This window comes from Equus przewalskii, chromosome 5, assembly GCF_037783145.1.
Source record: "Equus przewalskii isolate Varuska chromosome 5, EquPr2, whole genome shotgun sequence".
NCBI classification, from domain to species: domain Eukaryota; kingdom Metazoa; phylum Chordata; class Mammalia; order Perissodactyla; family Equidae; genus Equus; species Equus przewalskii.
Genome location: NC_091835.1, coordinates 24,277,005 through 24,295,512, shown reverse-complemented (window position 1 = coordinate 24,295,512; position 18,508 = coordinate 24,277,005). Strand labels below are relative to the sequence as shown.

Below are 18,508 nucleotides of genomic sequence, written 5' to 3'. Positions count from 1 at the left end.
ATGAAAACCGACCACAAACTAGGCCACGAAGAAGGTCTCGATTCCAAATAATCGATATCATACAGACCATATTTTTGAACATGCAATTATATTAGATATTGTCAATAAAAAGACTTTAAAAACTCTCATGTTTGAAAGCTAAAAATCAGACCTTAACAGTTCATGTGTTAAGGAAGAAATAACAACAAAGTAATTCCTATTACAACTCAAGGAATTTTTAATATTAATATTAATTTAATATTTAAGGAATTTAAAATTCAAGGATAAAGCTTAAAGGGAGATGTATAGTCTTAAATATATTTATGTTTAAAATGACAAAAACTAAAAATAAATGAGCTACATGTTTAACCTGAGGCCAGAAAAAGTAAACAAAGAAATTAAGAGGAAAAATAAAGCACAGACATCAATGAAATGAAAACAACAGTGACATTACAAAATCAAAAGTTGATTCTTTGCTAGAGGGTGTCCATTTCAATAGTTTTTTCAAACTCTCAACAAAGAAAAAAAAAGACAAAATTTCTGGGAAGAAAGGAAAACTATAGGCACATTTTTTAAATCATAGAGGTATACTTGAAACATCCCCTGCCATGACTTTGTAAAAGGTGAATGAAATCAACAATTTCCTAGAGAAACACTGTGGAGCAGACTGCTCGTCAGCCCCCAGTTCTGATCCCCTCCGACAGCAGAGCTTCCCGCACCGTGTGCTGCCCATATGTGGTAGCTGTGCTGATCCAGAAACCCTCGGCTCCTAGCCAGGCAGGCAGCCTCCTCCACTTGCCCACGTGCCTTCCAAATACCATCATTTTCTGAGTGTGCCAGGCAGTGAGAAAATCTGGCAAGTTCTAGTCTGTATTAATGGAAGCCTTTATTCTCAGCTAAGCAAACTGATGCCTGGAACAAAGATTTCACTTCATGGTCCCCTTAGTGACAAAGATCGGGTCAATATAACGTAAGTGGAAGTGGTATACACAATTTCCAATAAATGGCCTAAAAGAGAAGGGATGTGCCCTTCTCCTCCTTCCTGCTGTCTGGAATGCAGTCCTGAAGGCTGGAACTGGGGCAGCCTTTCTGGCCCATGCAGTGCCCTGAGGCACAGAGGTCACGCGTGTGGAAGAATGAGGCAGAAGGCCTCTGGGTCAGTGCCACCTCCAGACTCTGACTCAGAAGTTGAAGCACTTTCTACCTCCTTTAAGCCACTACTGCTTTAGATCTTTCCTTCACTCACAAGTAAACCTAATCCTGACATTCGAATATTTATTACCAAAAGAAACTCAAAAAGAAACAGAAAAATGGAATATACCCACTAAAGAAACTGACTTGGTAAAACAAACAGAAAGGACTCGTTTGCGAGAAGAGAAAAGGCAGCAACATTAAGACTTCAATACAAAGAAAACAGTAAGAGGAGGAAAATCAGCAACAGTGACAAAATCATCATTAACCACTACGGAAATGCAAATTAAAACCACAAAAAATTAAATCGCCGAACCATCCCGAGTGTTGATGAGAACATGGAGGAACTGGAACTCTCACACCCCGCTAGCTGGAAGGTAAAACGGTACACCCACGATGGAACAGAGTTTGGCAGTTTCGTGAAAAGTAAACACACGCTTACAAAGGGCCCAGCAGCCCCGCTCCTGAGTATCTGCCCAAAGGAAGGACAGCGCTTGTTCACACGAAGACTTGCACACGAACGTGCACCACAGCTTCATACGCGATAGTGTCAGAAACAACGCAACGGTCACTAGCCCGTGAACAGGTAAACACGCCGTGGTATATCCATACGACGCCTACCGCTCAGCAGTAAAAGGGAACCCACTGTTGACACGGGCCGCAACAGGGATGCCAGGAATGACGACGCATGAAAGCAGCCAGACTGAAACAGAGTGCACACCACACGATGCCACCCACAGACAATTCCAGGACATGCAAACCAAAGCTCAGGAACAAAAAGCAGACGAGTGGTTGTGGGGAACTTGGCGGGGGAGGGATGGGGAGAGGAGGGGGTGGATTCCGAAGGGCACAGGCCATTTTGAGGGCAATGGGAATCTTCACCGTGTTGACTTTGGCTGGCACAGCTGTGTGGAGACAGACCCCCCCCCCCACCCGGAGAGTACAGCGGCACGGCCACCATGAGGGGTAATCTGGCAGCACCTGGTGAAATGGAAGCTCTGAACGCACCTCTAAGTCTGGGCACAGACACTTACCAGGGCTGCAAACAATAGTCCCAGGCCAGGTCCTGCTGTCGTGAAGGAAGTTTTACCAGAACAGTCACGCACACTCGTCGACTGTTGTCTATGCTACGCTGCTTTCAGGCTAGGTCGGCACGTTGAGAAGCTGCAGCAAAGACTGCGCGGCTCACAGGCCTGAAACGCTGACTGCCTGGCCCTTCTGGCGCACGCTGGCTGACCACTGCTCAGAGCCGGTGGCTCCTGTGTGCCAGGAGACGCACAGAGGAGCCCAGGGAAGCACTGCGAAAGACTGCCCACAACAGTGAGAGGCTGAAGGACCCTAACCCAGTGAAGGGATCAGTAAACAAATAATGGAACACCAGTCAACTAAAACGAACCAACCACACCTACAGCTACCAAAACGGGGAGAGTTTCAGGAACACAACGCTGCCTGAAGAAAGCAGCGTGCAAAACACACCAACAGGACAACATAAGGACTCACACAACAGCGCCAAACAGAAGTGGAAGCGAGGGCCACGCCGAACGCACCTGAGCAGTGGCCCTAGGGAGAACGGGACTGCTGCACAGACAGAAAGGACTGCTCCTGTGCATTTTAATTTCTTCTATTTTAAAAAACCTAATGAAGATGTTTTTAGAAGACATTTAATAAGCTACATGAAATCTGATGTGTGCGAACACACTAGAGAAAACGGGGCAAGGAGCCTGCTGAGGGTTCCCTACTCAACCGTCAACACGCCACCCATGACTCTGAAACATTTACTGTTTTAAAGCAGCAAATGTCCACCAAACCAGGACATGTTTCCCTTTATCTTCTAAAGTCAAAAGATCCACTACTCTGAAATTTACCCTTCAGAGGAAACTTTGAAACACAGGCCCAGTGTGCTCTGCATAAAAAACACGGCTATAAAATTCAAACCAACTGAAGCTTCAAAGGGTACCTACACTAACAGCCTGGAGGCACAGAGCTCGCCAGGGACCCCGGGACAACTCCTCAGGCATGTGAAAGGACCAAGACATATTAAAATTCCACAGCAATAGACAACAGACGCAGAGAGCTTTCTCTTTCAGAAGAGCGAACAGCAGGCCGTCAGCGTGAGCAGGGCCTGGGCAACACTGCGGTCCTGCTGCTGCTGTGCAAGGGCTCCCTCTAATGCTGGGCTCGACCGCACAGTTCTCCTCGTGGGCTATTTCAGGCCAGGTCTTCTGACAAACCAGGACATTTTAAGCAGAATTATCTAAAACAAATAACCATTAGTTCAAGGAGGGGGGGTATAAAACTTATTGAAATTGCTGGCTGCTGCTGCTAACTGATCATCCAAGAAACTTCTTTCTGTTATTAAAACAATAAATGAAGATTTATTCTTTTTTATAAAAGCAGCTATAACAGAAATCTCGCTGTGGCATTTGGGGCACACTACCTGGCCTGCAGGTAATCACCCCAGGTAACATGCCCAAGGGCAGTGGCTGGCGGGAGGCCATGGGACCCAACGAAACCACATGCCACAGCTGTAAGGAAGGCTGCTGGGAGGCCAAACAGCACCGTATCTGAAAGCCAGGCTTGAGGACTTCCCCCTCTCTTACCGTGCAATCAGCCGGGCCAGGCGCCAGCCTGCCCACTCTGCAGGCAGGGAGAAGGGATGGACGAGGTGGGACGGGGACAGCTGTGGGGTCAGGGAACAGGCCTCTGGCCCCGACTCCTGAGCCCCTAAGCCAGGCCGCTGCTCCACCCAGGGCAGGACCGGATGGGGTCCAGGAGGCAACATCACACTGAAAAAGCCCTGAATTTTCTATCCTCCCAAGAAGGGGGCCGGCCGGCTCGGGGACTTTTAAATATGATAATCACATATTTGAAAGATGCCTGTCATCTCAAAAGTGTGAATGTGTAAAGCAGACTGCTGAGACACCAGTGTCCAAAGAAACCATTCTGTTACCTTCTCTCCAGGTTTGGGTGGCTGCTGCAACTTCTCATAATCTTTCTTCGTCTCCAGAATTTTTTTGACAAGTCCTCCTGTTGAAAATCAGTGGTTTTATGTTAAAGTTATTCTCTGCCCTAAAAAACTACTATGGTCTAAATGGGTGGAGGGATGGGAAGAAAATCAAGTTCTTATTCTTCCTCTTTCTACATTGAAAACAGCTTCAAATAATCTTTATGTGATAAATAGTCTACAAGAGACAGAATCGCTTCTAAGTACTAATACTTCTTTTATATTGGGGCAAGTGTCATCAACTTCTTTAAAAAAAAAAGGGATTACTCATGGACTAAATATCATATGAAAAATCACTTTCTTTAAAATATTGTTTTACCCATCAATATGAAACTGGCTGAATAAACTCTGGTGCATCCACACAGTGGAGGGTGATGCAGCTACAAACAGGAAGGGAGACTGTTTCTCTACATTGCTATGGAATGAACGCCAGCATTTGCTGTCAAGGTAAAAAGCAAGATGGAGAAGTACAGATATTGATACATACACACTTACTTACATATTTTTTTTAAATGGAAGTAGAAGTCATATTTTTTACTGTTACCTACGGGGGGGGGAGAGTAACAGGTGGAGAAGGCAGGGATCGAAGCCTCATATCTCTGAACATACCATTGACCTTGGAAATGTGAATATTTTACAGAAAGAAAACAAAATTAAATCAAAACTTTCAATGCCTAAAAACTGAAACCAAAATGAAACTAATAAACCTAATTGGCAAGCATCGCCTAATGGAGAAGAATTATTTCATAACTTTAAAAGAGAGTAATCGGCTGACATCCTTAGTGGGATATACGCTAAGAACAAACAAACAGACCGACCGAAAAAGTCCTGAAGTGTTTTCAGTGACCACGCTTGTTAACATCAGGAGGTGGTGCCCTAAAATTGCTGTGTGCACACACTGTGGGATAGAGCAAACAAGCAGTTGGGGCCAGGAGCCAGGATTTTCAGTGTGAGATAGAGATGCTTGTATAAAATCAAAGAACTTAGGGAAAATCCTACAACTGTAAAGCTGAAGTGGAAATACCAATATGAACTCAGGACATATTTTCTTATTAAAAAAAATAGAAGAAAAGCCCTAAAAACAATGACCAACCAAGCAGCAATGCACAGCCAGGCTCCCTGGAGAAACGGAGGATTTCAGATACAGGGCAGGAAATATACAAAGTGAGCCTGAAACATCTTGTCAGCCTGGAAAACAAGGAAGCTGCAAAGTCTACCGGGATGAGTGAAAATGCCTCTGGAAGACAACTTGGACAGGGCCCACTGGTCAAACATGGGGAAATTTGAACATTGACAGGAAAAACTGAGAGGGGCTGAAATGAAACAATCAAGTGTGTAAAACAAAAGAAAACAAACAAAACCATGACTTCATATAGATATCAAAACAACAAAAAAACACAGAAGCCCTCATTAGTCACCTCTCACAGGTGTCAGGAACAAAGTCACTACTGTGACAAGTGATCAATAAAGGGACGGTATGGAGCGTCGGGGCTGCGTCTTCCACAGGCTCTGCGCCGTGAGCTGGCCAGGCCCCTGAGAAGGAAGAGCTCGCACCATGGAGCTCCCCAGTAAAGCAGCAGGAAGACGGAGGACGGCAGAGAGCATCGCCACTCCAACCCTCAGTGAATAACCCACCCAGGCTGACACCGTGAGCAGAGACACGGCAGACGTGACAAAGAACCAACACCACCCATGAGGCATTCTTGCCCAAAACACTTGAACCTCACCAACTCTCTAGAACCAATTTACAGCAACAGAGGCATGTGTGAAAAAACCTCCCGGCCGGCCCTGGGGCCAAGTGGGTAAAGTTCCACGTGCTCCACTTTGGCCACCCAGGTTCACAGGTTCGGATCCCAGGTGCAGACCTGCTCCACTCGTCAGCCATGCTGTGGAGGCATCCCACATACAAAAAACAGAGGAAGACTGGTGCAGACATTAGCTCAGGGCGAGCCTTCCTTACAAAAAAAAAACACCTTAACACTGGGGTTAATAAGCAACACCCAACAGTGAGAAACTCTGAAGGACAGCTGACCAGCTTCTCCAACAAATAAATTACAGGGAAAGGGGGCAGGGGACCTCCAGGTAAGAGAGACTTGAGAGTCAAGCGAGTGGACGGCAATGCAGGGACCTTACTTGGCTTCTGACTCAAACAAAGCAGAAAAAATATACAGAACAACTGGAAAAAAAAGGCTTGAAGATATTAAAGAATTATTACTTTTTTATATACAACAATAGAATTATGGTTATGTTTTTAAAAAGAGCCCTCATCTTTCAGAGGTGCATACACGTTTGCAGAAGGACTGAGCGGTCCAGGGCTTGAAGACAGTCTGGAGGAGGGGACACAGCCTGGGGGCTTAGACAGAACGAGATGAGTCCATCACTGTTGAAGCTGCGTATCGGGTACAGGGGCTTCATCACACTATTCTGTCTGCCTTTACAAATGTTGGAAAAAAAGAAGACACTGTGCTTGGGGAAAAAACAAATAATATGACAGAACTGTCGTTTTGGGAATGACTTGAGGTCATCCAATCCCAAATCTAAGTGGACGGGTAAGAAAAGGAGCCATCTGCGTAAGCGCGTACAGCTGGTCTCCTGGGTCCTGCGCGCCCTCCCCAGTCCTCGAAGGACGGGCAGCAGCATCCACCATCTCCCATAATAAAACCTCCACCTACAGGCAATCATGCCCATGGCATCCTGTTTACTGCCATTCAGACCCCAGACCAAAACGGGGCAGACCAGGCTCATTTGTGTTGGATCCTCTGAAAGCACATGCACAGAGCAGACACAGACGTGCACACACCCAGTACTCACCGTGCTTCTCATCTTCCTCCACCTCCACCGCTTGTACCTGAGCCGGAAAGGAAAGAGGAAAAAAGGAGGGTCAGGTTTGCTGAACTCTCAAAATCATGCTTTCGTGGATCTCATCAAAGGAAGGACAAAGTTAAACAGGGTACAGAACTAATGGAAACCTTAGAGGAAAACTGTGCTACATAAATCAATGCTGGAGGATTAATGCCAATGTGGTCCAAGTGTAATTATAAACACACACACTCTGGTTAACCCACCATTTCAAGTTCTGACATCTCAGAGAGCTGGGGGGCAGCCTCCACCACAAACTGATCATCTTCCTCATTGTCAGAATTCTGCGAATCTATAATCACATTTGAGACGGTTTTACCACTCCCTGTCCTAAATAAAAAGAAATTAGATTAAATTAGAAATGCTATGTCGCTCACACATTTTCATCAACCCCATGCGTCTGGAACCGGGCCTGAGGTAACGTGAGAGTGCGGCCACCAACCATCTCTAGAACATCACAAAACACAGGCGGAAGCAGAGGTGAAGTCTGGAAACAGTGTCCTCAATGAAGCCCCTCAGGCCTGGGTCCCTGTGAGCACTACCCTCTGCCAGCTCCCCACCCCAGTGATGTCCAGCCCCCAGGGCCATAGCCAGTCCCCGCCTTGCTGTGCCCTCTACCTAACCATCACCCTTGGAGCCCCCCTCCCCTGGCCAGGCTCTCTGGCAGACGAGCCCCCCACCTGCAGTCCCTCACATGGAACAGCCTATTCCCCCAAGTCAAAAAGCTCAGGGCAGGGGGGCACCAGGGGCCCCGCTGGCCAGGGCCACCCCAGACTTGCGCTCCTCAGTCTCACATGGGAACAGAGCAGCCTCCTCGAGGCCCCTCATTTGGCTCCTAGTTGCTGCCCCTGACCTTTCAACCTGCCCAGCACCCCCAGTTATGCACCTCCTCTCCCCCAGGCCCTGCCATCACTCTGAGCCAGTCCAATGCCCAAGAGCCCTGACCTGGTCCTCCCAGGTGACTGCCTCCATCCAAGGGCTCTCTCACGCCTCCAGTGGTCACACACCGGAACATCCCACCTACAGTCACCCCACCACAGACCACCTCTGCTCAGGCATTTCTCCCACCACACCTGCACCTCCACCACAGGCCCCAGACCCAAACATGCCACGGCTCCCTGTCAGTCCCTCCTGCCACTACTCCTTCCCTACCAACTTAACACAGCCATGCTCTATTGAACACCCTTGCCGCTCCCCCACTCCCTATCACTCTAGCACACATGCACACATGTATACACACACATGCATGCAAACGCGCACACACACACACACACACCCACCCCCAAACTTCTCCCGTGTTTCAGTGCAATGCACAAGGTCAAGAGGGAATCGGTGCACTTGAGTATGAGCTCTCGAAACAATGCCCGCTTCTCCCAAACGTCCTCAACTTGATCACCAGGGCCCGTCCGACCCTCACAACTGCCTGTCTTGCCTCCACCAGGACCAATCTCATCTTCTCCTTTGTCTCTTACTCTCTCTGTACACCCCCACCATGGCCCACATCCACTGCTCCCCAACTCCAGACACTCTGCCACGTGTCCTCCCTCAGCCGCAAACCCTCTCCATCCTCACCCTCGGTCTCTAACGTCCCACCACCACCTGTCTGCCCCCAGGGAAGATGTGCCTCCCTGCAGCCCACAGACAGACTACCCTCCTATGCCAGGCCCAGAGGGAGGGTCTTCCCTATGCTTACTGTGGCTTCCAGGTCATTCTCCCCCAAAAGTCTGCCAATTCTGAATCTCATGTTGTCAGAGATACTCAGAGAACCAGAGCTCTCACCCTCAACCCCGTCATTGTTGCCTCCATCTGCCAGTCCCAGGCCCCACCCCTGCACTCCTGGCTCCCTGCTGCTTCCGCCGACACTGCTCCTGTCTCAACTCTTGAGGATCGCGAGTACTGAGAAATGATCTTTCACAAACCTTCAGCTCTGGGGTCCCTGAGTTCTCCTGCATCCATCACTCAGTCACACTCCCAGGGTCACACCTTGTCACTGCTGCTGACGGCAAGCCCTCAATCTCCAATCCAAGTACCCTATTCTTCCCAACCCCTTGCCCACCTGGTGCCTGCACTGTGCAGCTGACCATGGCTGGAGAACTAAGTCCACAGCCCACTGACTCCTGTCGCTTGACACCACGTGCGCCTGACGTATCCAGCAATCAAGCCTGCTCCTCCAGGCCAGCCTCTGCATGCCACACTGTGGACCTCTGGGCTGGATCATTCTCTGTGGTGGGGCTGCCCCCGGCACTGTAGGATGTTTAGCAGCATCCCTAGCTCCAATCCCACAACTAGATGCCAAGAACCTTCCCTCTACTTCCTCCCCAGTCACGATGCTACAAAACGTCTCCAGACATGGCCCCAGTGTCCCCAGCATCCCCTGGGGGTGGGAGTGGCCCCTGGCTGAGAATTTCTGCTCCAGTCCATCCACCAGCCCACTCTGGTGGAGAACGGCTTCCCGTCTTCTCTCTCCTCTGACCTCCTGCTCCTCCTTCCCCAGACTCACTCTTGGCTCCTAAGAAAAAGGAAGCACCAGAGAGAACTTTCCAGAATTTCACCCACACACTGCTCTCCTCGGTTGTCTCTAAGGCCCACCCCTCCATGTCCCCTCGCCCACTCAGGGACTCTGTCCAACAATTCCCGCCACGTCCTGCCCCTCCCACATCACCAGTCCCCCCTCTCCACTGGATCACTGCCATCACCAGAAGAATGTGCCAGTTCTCTCATCTTACAAACAAAAAATATAACTTCCCTTGACACTGTCCTTCCCACTGCCTACTGTCTCATTCCTTTGCTTCCCTTTGCAATAAAACTCAAAAAACATGTCTACACTTGTATCCAATTCCTGCCTCCTGTTCTATCTGAAACCCACTCCGATCCAGCCTCTTTTTATTTTTCTATTTTTTTTGTTTTGATTTTTTTGGACTTTACTCCACAGGTAGATTTGTAAAACTTTTAAAAGGCCTATCGGTGGCCTGTCTTTATACTGTTTATGAGTTTCTGACAATATTTTGTTTTTAATTTTTGTGCAATTAAGCCTTTAAATCTTTTTTTCCTATTTTTCCCCTCATTGTTTTCATGCCTAGAAAATCCTCTACCTAGAGATCAGAGAAATACACTTCCGCGGGTATTGTGAAGACTTAGTTGCACATGCACGAATACACGTGTTTTCCTCTCTCACCCATCTGAAACGTGAGGCTGGCGTGCGGTCTGAGGTCAGGGCCTAACCTGGTCTGTCTTTTCCTCGACAGCAAGTCTTCCCAGCACCACCTGCTGCCTTCTCTGCCCCACCTCTCAGCACGGGCACCTCCCAGCCCTGCGCGATGACGAGGGCCCCACCTGTCTGTCGTGAGCACCTCCACGCTCTCCTGTCGTTTCACTCGGGGGGGCGCTGGTCTCGCACTCCCAGGCCGAGGCATTCTTCTAAATTCAAATATGGGAAAACCAAAGCAGGGAGATAAAACACTCGTACATTTCAAAGGGGACCAAAAAAAAACGCAGGTTAATGTTAACACTAATTTCCAGGCCCCCATCAACAGGCTGGGTAGGACACAGTCTGCAGGATATTAAGAACATTCCACCAACCTGACAAGTTTAAAAGTATCCATCTTTTATCTTATATTTTCATTAATTTTAAGGTACAAAAAGTAGTAACAGAACTATCAGTAATCAAAACATGACATGATTTAGCCATAATTATGAATTTCCCTAAATCTCTAAAATGTTCTACATGTGGTTAGTTACACCTCAGGTTCAGGAAAACTAAATACATGATTTTTGCTTCTTTGTACAAGTATTTCCCAACACTCAACTCAAGCGTTAAGTCTACTGAGGAAGGCACAGAGCGCAGCGTGCATGGCCACAGTGGCCACCTGGGGATGAGAGGGTACACACCTGAGGCTGGATGAGGGCTCGTTAGGGACCTCGGGATTCTCGGACACCTCAGACTTGTCTTGGCCAGAAGGTCCGAGTTCTCCTTCTGAAAGGATGACAACCCAATCAGCAATTCACAAAAGAAGAAACACAAACAACTAACAGATATGTGAAAAAACAGCAAATAATTGCAAATATAAGTGAGCTTTTTTCATCTGTCATTTCGATGAAGATAAAAGTCATTTGATATCTAAATTTGGTGAAGGTTTGGGGAAACGGGTACACTCCAACCCTGGAAATACAAACTAGTTCAACTTCTCAAGAAATTGGATTCAAAAGGTAGGTCAATCAAGTCAGCAACTTAACTTAAAGGAAACATAACTAGGGGAAAAAATGGACATATATAAACATACATGTGTCAAGATGCTCACCCACCATCATTTTAACAGTGACAAACAACACGTAATGTTAGTAAATTATGGTACAGTCTTATATAAAACAATGTCATCATCTTAATACACAATTAATGGAGTATGGTAATATACCTAATAATTACATATACGTGGTTCTGGAAGGACGTTAACTTAAGTTATGAGCAGTGGATTTACCAGTGCTTTTCATTTTCTTCTTTATACTTTTCTGCATTTAAAAATTTTCCTACTTTGTGCACGTACCATATTATTTTTATAATCTGAACAAAGTTTTTTCATTTTGACAAAAAGATTTAATCAGTAAATAACAAGCCCAAGCTATTAAGACAATTAAATTTACTCCACTATTTAAAAGAAAAGAACTTTATTTATACTTAGAAAATTGTGAAAATAAATCAGAATCTGAATACTGGAAATATACTTTATACTCTGGAAAAAATTCTGAAATGTATCCTCCTGATTCTGAAACATAAAACATGTAAATTAAATCTTAAATTGGTACAGTTATGTTTCCTTAAATTACTTTCACTAACACAATTTATAAAATCTAAATCTGAGAGGATGTGTTAATATCTATACACATGTACACAATTTATACGAAACACATATATTTAAGGCCATTCCTTACCTGCATCACTAGGAGAGTCGCCTAAAAAAAAATAAGAAAGGCACATCAGAAAATCAACTTTTGTGTCAGTGAACCTCAGTAAGCTAAACGAGCAGAACTGGATTAGAGAAAAACATGCAACAGCCATTGTGGACGTCTGCTAGGGACACGATCATCCCCTCAGAGCCTCTTCTCTAGTTCCTGCCATCGTTTCATTGTCAAAGATAGAAAGACAAAGAACAAACCAAACTATGAGTCACAAAATGTTATAACACGAAAACAGGAACAGGGATGGGAAGAAAGTGTATCACAGAGGTGAACGAGACAGACAGATGGGGCGGAAGCTGACGAAGCCAGGAATCCGGGAAGACTGACTGCAGGGAACCTGGCGGACACCCCTCTGGGCCACGTGATGACTCTGTAACCAAACAACAGCCCATCTCACACGACTCATCGCCAAGTGTTCTTTCCATAGGCTCCTCAATAAGAACATTTCTCAAGCTCCCCACTTTTCACCCAGGATCCTGCTTTTTGGGGACAAACGTGACCTATGGAAATGAGTGGAAGCACTTGTAGGGGTGGGGAGGGGGGGTGGACTCAAAACCGCAGGTGGATCATCTTTGTGTCACACTCTTAAAATGCATGAACAGATTTGCAGAGAAGCCAAAGCTACGTGGGTCCAGGGGACAGCCAGGAGAGAGACACTAGCCACAGCCACCGTGCAGCCCCTCATCAACCACAGCCGCACCTCCAGACGGGACCGTGTTATGACACCCACGAAGATCGGGCCCTGGGTCATTCTGAGGATGCACATGCAAACGCAGGGTGAAAAGCACTTCTCAGACGCCTGAGCTTGTCCACAGGAGGACTTTAAGAACCTTCTGTTGCCTATGGAACACTACGGAGAGCTACAGGAATGGTGCCCTAGGAGGGCGGCTCTAGGGGAAAGGGGGCACCAAGCTCACGGGGAAATGAGAACCGGGAGGCCCTATAGGACCCTGTTTGTATGGAACATGGGAGCCTCCTGGAGGTCACAGCCCACCCTAGAGGTGACACAACAGAGAACAGGATTGGCAGGGGACAGAGGATTGAGGGTCAGCAGGTAAAAGGGGCCTGGAGAACATGGTTCCAGACAGTGCCACTGGAAGGATGGTGTGAAGACAATGGGGGGCTCAGGGTCAACCCTGGGATGGAGCGCTGCCTAGGAGCAGAGCAGGGAGCAGCAGACCCCCTCCTCAGTGAGGGGCAGCCCAGAGCACACACTTGGAAGAGACCAGCACAGAACAGCTGCTGTGCAACCAGGGGCCCTAGACTCCAAACCCCTGGTCTTTCCTCAAACCCAGGCCTTCGGCGTTGGGGAAACACTGAGTTCTCATTGAACTGAGAAAGGTTACTTACAGGTGGGGCAACTGAGCCACAGGCTGATCCCCCAACAGCGAGTGTGCACAGCAGGTTTCACCCCTCCAGAGATCAGGTCCCCCACCCCTCCGGCTCCTTCCTCACGGATCCTCCGGGTTTTCCCCGCCCGTCTTCGGGCTCTCCTCCTCAGAACCCTTCACCAGCTCGGCCTCCTCCCCAGATTCCAGGGCCAAGGCCCAGACATGGCAGGCTCTCCTTCCCTCTCTCAGCCCAGGTGACCCACCCAGAGCTGGGCTCTCAACACTGTCTGAACGCCAACAACCCTCACAGGTCATCTCGGGTCCAGACCTTCCCTCCAAGTTCGGGGCCTGCTCGGCCCTTCGCTGTCTCCGCACCTCTAGCATCTGTCCGTTCCTCCACTCCCTGTTGTCCTACCACAGTCCAGGCCACTCTCCCCTCCTGACTACTCGCCAAGCCGCCCAATTAACATGATCTGAATATGATTAAGCCACTCATCCTAAAAATACCACTCGCTTCCTGTGGTCATGAGGCTGGGCACGAGGTGACCCCACTCTCTCCGCCCCGCCCACTGCCCGAAGGCTCTCCCTGACCCCAGGTGCAAAGTCCATCCCACCCCAGACTACCTCCAGCACCCCTTACGGCACGGGGCCACCTTCCAATCCAACCTCTGTCCACTAATGCACTCACTGCCTTAGGGCCTAACACACAGGCCTTCAACAAATATCTTCTGTTTGAACAAATCGACACGTCAGCCCTCACCTGGCACACCCCCTGCTGCCCCAGTCCCCTCGCCCACCTGGCCCCGCTGCTGCCGCCAGCACAAGCCCTGACTCCCAGGGAGGACCTGCGATGCCATGAGGTGCTGCACCCCCCAGGCCTGTCAGGAGCTCCAGGACCTTAAAAACAAATGCTCAATGTGTATTTCCCCACAGTTTTTTTCTAAATGCTGGGAAAAATTATGCCAAAAGCAGAATCTCACCGAGGTACAATTTAAGACACTGAAAGAACATTACAGATAGAAACATCGTGGAAGTGACAACATCCTGAGCTGTTTAAAGTGTGGCTTGGCCTGCAGGACTCCCAAGCAGTCACTCTGAAGCTTGTTTCCGGGCCATTCCTGACACTGCCAGGAAGCTGCTGCTTATGTCACTCAGCACGAACACCACGACACAGGACAGACTCTGGTGCTATCAAGTAATGACTAGAATGTTCCACTCCGGTTTACATAAAGAGGCCAAAGGGAGTCATTCGCCACGTGCAGTCCCAGCGTATGAAGAACAGGGACTGGAGTCCGTGTGGTCGCAGACCCAAGGGGCACCTCTGAGAAGAGCGGTGCCTGCACAGCCGGCGTGGCGTCTGCAGCACTCGGTCTGCCTCACCAGGAAAGGACTGAGGGGGCCGGTCCTTCTTACCTTTCTGCTTCACTGCGGGTTCTGGCTCAATGCTGTCACGCCACAGACTAGTTGAATTGTCATCTGAAACACTAGCTGAGTTAGTATTAGCTTCTTTTGTTCCTGACATAAAACAGTTTAAAATGGGTCATTAAGAGTGTACACGGCAGGCTGGTCATCAATGGCTTCGTTAACACAGAGCACACTTACTTATCTATGTTTTCCCACACTGCGAGTTTACGAAGGACTGACCAAAGGCGCTTTCGAGAACGTGCACCAAGAACGTTCCTCCCAGGTGTGGCTCTGGGACCGGCGTGAGGGCAGGGTGGGGGGCGGGGGGGCGCCCAGACTGTGAGCAGGCCCCGGGCCCTCAGCCCAGGCAGAGGCTGGGGGCCCATACAGCCAAAGCAGACTGGCCTCTTTACCGCCATTTCTAGAACCACCCCGACACTACTGGTCTCTACTCGCCTCCCCACGATAGCCAGGCCCAGGAGTCGAGGAGCTGCAGACAGGTGGCGATTTCGGGAAAGCAGGAGAGAGGAAAAGTATCTCTGGCACAGTGCACAGCCCTGGACACGTTGAAAGCTCCCAAGTACTCATCTATTGATTACTGACTGATGTGTCAATGTCTGTCACATTAGGAAAAATATCAAACACCTGAGAAACAAAACATCTTTTCTACTAAAAACAAATGTAGGGGCAGGGAGGTGCTGAAGGAACAGATTTTGAATTGCGGCAGGACCCAGGGTAGAAAACTAACCCATCAGTAAAGGACCCCCACTCTCTAAAATGAAACCAGAAGACAAAAGCAAAATCAGAAAAATGTTCCCTTTCCTGAAACACAATCTTAAAATTTCTTAAAATTATTTAAAGAAATAATTTATATCAGAATCAACCTGTCATTAAATATCAAAGAACTGCTTTATTTTATGTAATAGAATTACATAAAATAGATAACACATAATTTTCCAAGAAGAATTTTTAATCTATAAGAATGACGCTGACTTAAACAGTCTGATTCAAGTAGACAATTACTTACGATATCTTACAGAGAACATTTCTAGTGGTCTTCTTAAGTAAGATTTACTAAACCCCAAATTCACACAAAGGGAAGAACATAAAAACAGACTATACAGTCACTACTAATACCACCATCGACTCAACCATAGGGGGCAGGTTAACCAGCTCGCCAAAGAACAATTTTAAAAAAATAAATAATGCACTAATAAAAAATTAAAATTACTGTGAATTGGCAAAAAAAAATCAGGGCATTAGGTAGCACAAGCTGTTGTCTGAATTACAAGGAACCTCGCAGGTGAGGACATGGGCCTTGGCATCAAGACTTCCCAAGTTTTAAGGTTGCCAAGCGCTGACCCTGGAGCAGGCTCCTTGCCCTTCTGAGCCACAGCGCGCCCTCCCTGTTGGAGCGAGCATAAGAGTCAAACGAGACCCTATGCACAAAGCAGGGAGCACCGCACTTGGCCGTGGGCCGGTCTACGGCAATTACTGCCCCCGAAACTCGCTGACCAGACACACAGCCCACAACACAGCAGCAAGCAACTTGCCATCCTGCCAGTGCTGTGTGCAAACGTTAGCTGCACAGAGTTACTGAGTATATCTAACCAGGGTTTCAAATGCGGGGATCTGCCTGGCCCAGTGACCAGTCTCAGCATGCTATTAGGAGATGCAGAGACACTTATGTGTATCCTGATAGGAGATGAGATAAAGGGCACAGCATCACCCATGCTGGGGTGAGGGCAAAGCAACACATTCAACCCAGATCTAACCAGCCCTTGAGAGCTAACAGAAATACGGGGAGGAGCAGGGGGCAGAGGGGTGGCATAGGTTAAATGTCACCACAAGGAAACAAGCAGAAAAAGAAAGGAGGAGGGACGCTCTATAAGACAAGCAACCTCATCTCTCCAAAAGGTCAATGTGCTGGAATAAAAGGGCAAGAAGGGGGTGTTACTCCAGGTTCAAAAAGTTAGAGACAAAAAGAATAATAAAAAATATACAATATGTTAATCTTAACTGGATCCTGGTTTTAAAAAAATAACATTTCTGAGACAATTACAATATAGCCTGGGTTTTAGATGCTATTGGGGAACAATAATCTGTTACCTGCAATAATTTTATGGCTACGTAGGAGCACATCTTTATTTTTTGAGCTGCATGGTAAAGTATTTAGAGGTAAAGCATTAGGATGTTTTTAATATACTTTGAAACAGTTCATAAAAATATATCGCTACAGAAGAAGCAAATATGACAAAATGTTAGAACTACTGAATCTAGGTGAGAGGTATATGGGTGTCAAGCATACTATTCCTTCTACTTTTCTGTATTTTTCATAATACAAAGGTTTAAACAATAAAACAAAATGAAGTGAGGGACAAAATGAAGTGAGGGAAACCAAGCAAAACAAAGGTATGGACAGTGTAACATTCCAGGAAAACTTGGAACTCAAACAGCTGTAAGGGGGACGGGCTTATCAGACAGCCTGCATTACAGGACAGAGCGGGGGACAAAATGGATAAATTCCTTGTTGAATTCTTCAATCCACCTGAAAAAGCAAAATGATAAAAACAAAATCCACGAATTCACTTTTGATGCCCGTGGAAACACAGGCCAGTCAGGTCCTGGCATCGGGCACGGGCAGCCAGGGCCTGGATCAGTCAGCACAACAGGGCCCAGTTTTTCCTTGAAGCACGAGCTGAGAGCCAAGGGGAATCTGGAAATCATACCCATGTGAGAAAGGCCTGAATTCCAAAACTGAAAGGACTGCCAGTGCAAGATGACATGCGTGACTGTGATGACAGGGACCCAGGGCGTGCGCTGCGGCAGGGCGCAAGGGGGAGAGGAGGGGACACCAAGTGTGCGGGACTCTGCTCACGGCCACCAGGTGGCGCCAGGCTTCGTTCTAATCTCTGCAAAGCGCTCAACAGAGAATCAGCTGTTGGAGTGCCTTCTGCTTTTTAAATACGGAGCTTATATTATTTTCACACTTGTAGACAATATCTACAAAGCGATGATTTATGTCTAAATAACTATTTCTATTTTAAATCCATTGTACTTTCTCAGAATGAGCACTCTCTCACCCTGGTTTGGGGCTGTCTATAAACCAAAGAGATCTGCAATAAAGCAGGTCATGGATGGGACGCCTGTGACAAGCCAGCCACTTTATGGACATCATCTCACTGACCCTCCAGGCAGGTATTTTCACACCCATCTACCAATGGGGGCACTGTGGCTCAGAGAACACAGCCCTGTGGCTTGCTCAAGGCCAGCCAGCAGGTAAGCAGGAGAGATGAGAGCTCTGCCCACTGGTCTGGGACGGGCCCGCCCAGCTGCCCGCACAGGACCATCTGCGGCTCAAACTTCCACCTCCGCCCACTCTCCTCCCCTGCGGTACAGGGACCGCCTGGTGCTTCCCTCCCAAAGGACCATGCAGCTGAGAAAAGCTCCCGCCAACATGAAATACACTCTCACAAAATTGGCTGAACTGCTACATGCGTGCCCATTGTGAAGAGTTTTCATCAGTCAGAAATCACTCTGCTCCAGTTCAGCGACCTTTTATTGTCATCCTACACTGCTGAAGACCCAGATAAATCACAGACGGTGACCTACTTGGAATAACATAAACACGGATCACTTGTTCCACTGTACCTGCTGAACCCGTGACGGAGGAGAATGCTTGAAACATCCCTCCTCTTAGAAATTCGAGTCTTAAAGGGAAAAACGTACACAGAGAAAGAGTCTAGCTACAGGCATAGAATTTTTAAAAAGCAGATATAAGGCAAGT

The 18,508-nt window shown here is 47.8% G+C and overlaps 1 protein-coding gene across 7 annotated transcripts in view; it reads right to left on the bottom strand.

Moving 5' to 3' along the window:
* Positions 1-18,508, bottom strand: part of TRAF3IP1 (TRAF3 interacting protein 1) — a 52,336-nt gene that overhangs the window by 18,440 nt on the left and 15,388 nt on the right. For 2 of the 7 annotated variants that reach the window (XM_070618784.1, XM_070618786.1), the window contains 7 exons: positions 14,731-14,832; positions 11,960-11,980; positions 10,922-11,006; positions 10,367-10,450; positions 7,240-7,363; positions 6,986-7,022; positions 4,121-4,197 (listed from right to left, as the gene is read on the bottom strand). In XM_070618784.1, coding sequence (XP_070474885.1) covers positions 4,121-4,197; positions 6,986-7,022; positions 7,240-7,363; positions 10,367-10,450; positions 10,922-11,006; positions 11,960-11,980; positions 14,731-14,832 — 530 coding nt within the window. The remainder of the gene's footprint in view (positions 1-4,120; positions 4,198-6,985; positions 7,023-7,239; positions 7,364-10,366; positions 10,451-10,921; positions 11,007-11,959; positions 11,981-14,730; positions 14,833-18,508) is intronic. The other 5 variants (XM_070618785.1, XM_070618787.1, XM_070618788.1 and 2 more) reach the window with 4 other exon arrangements.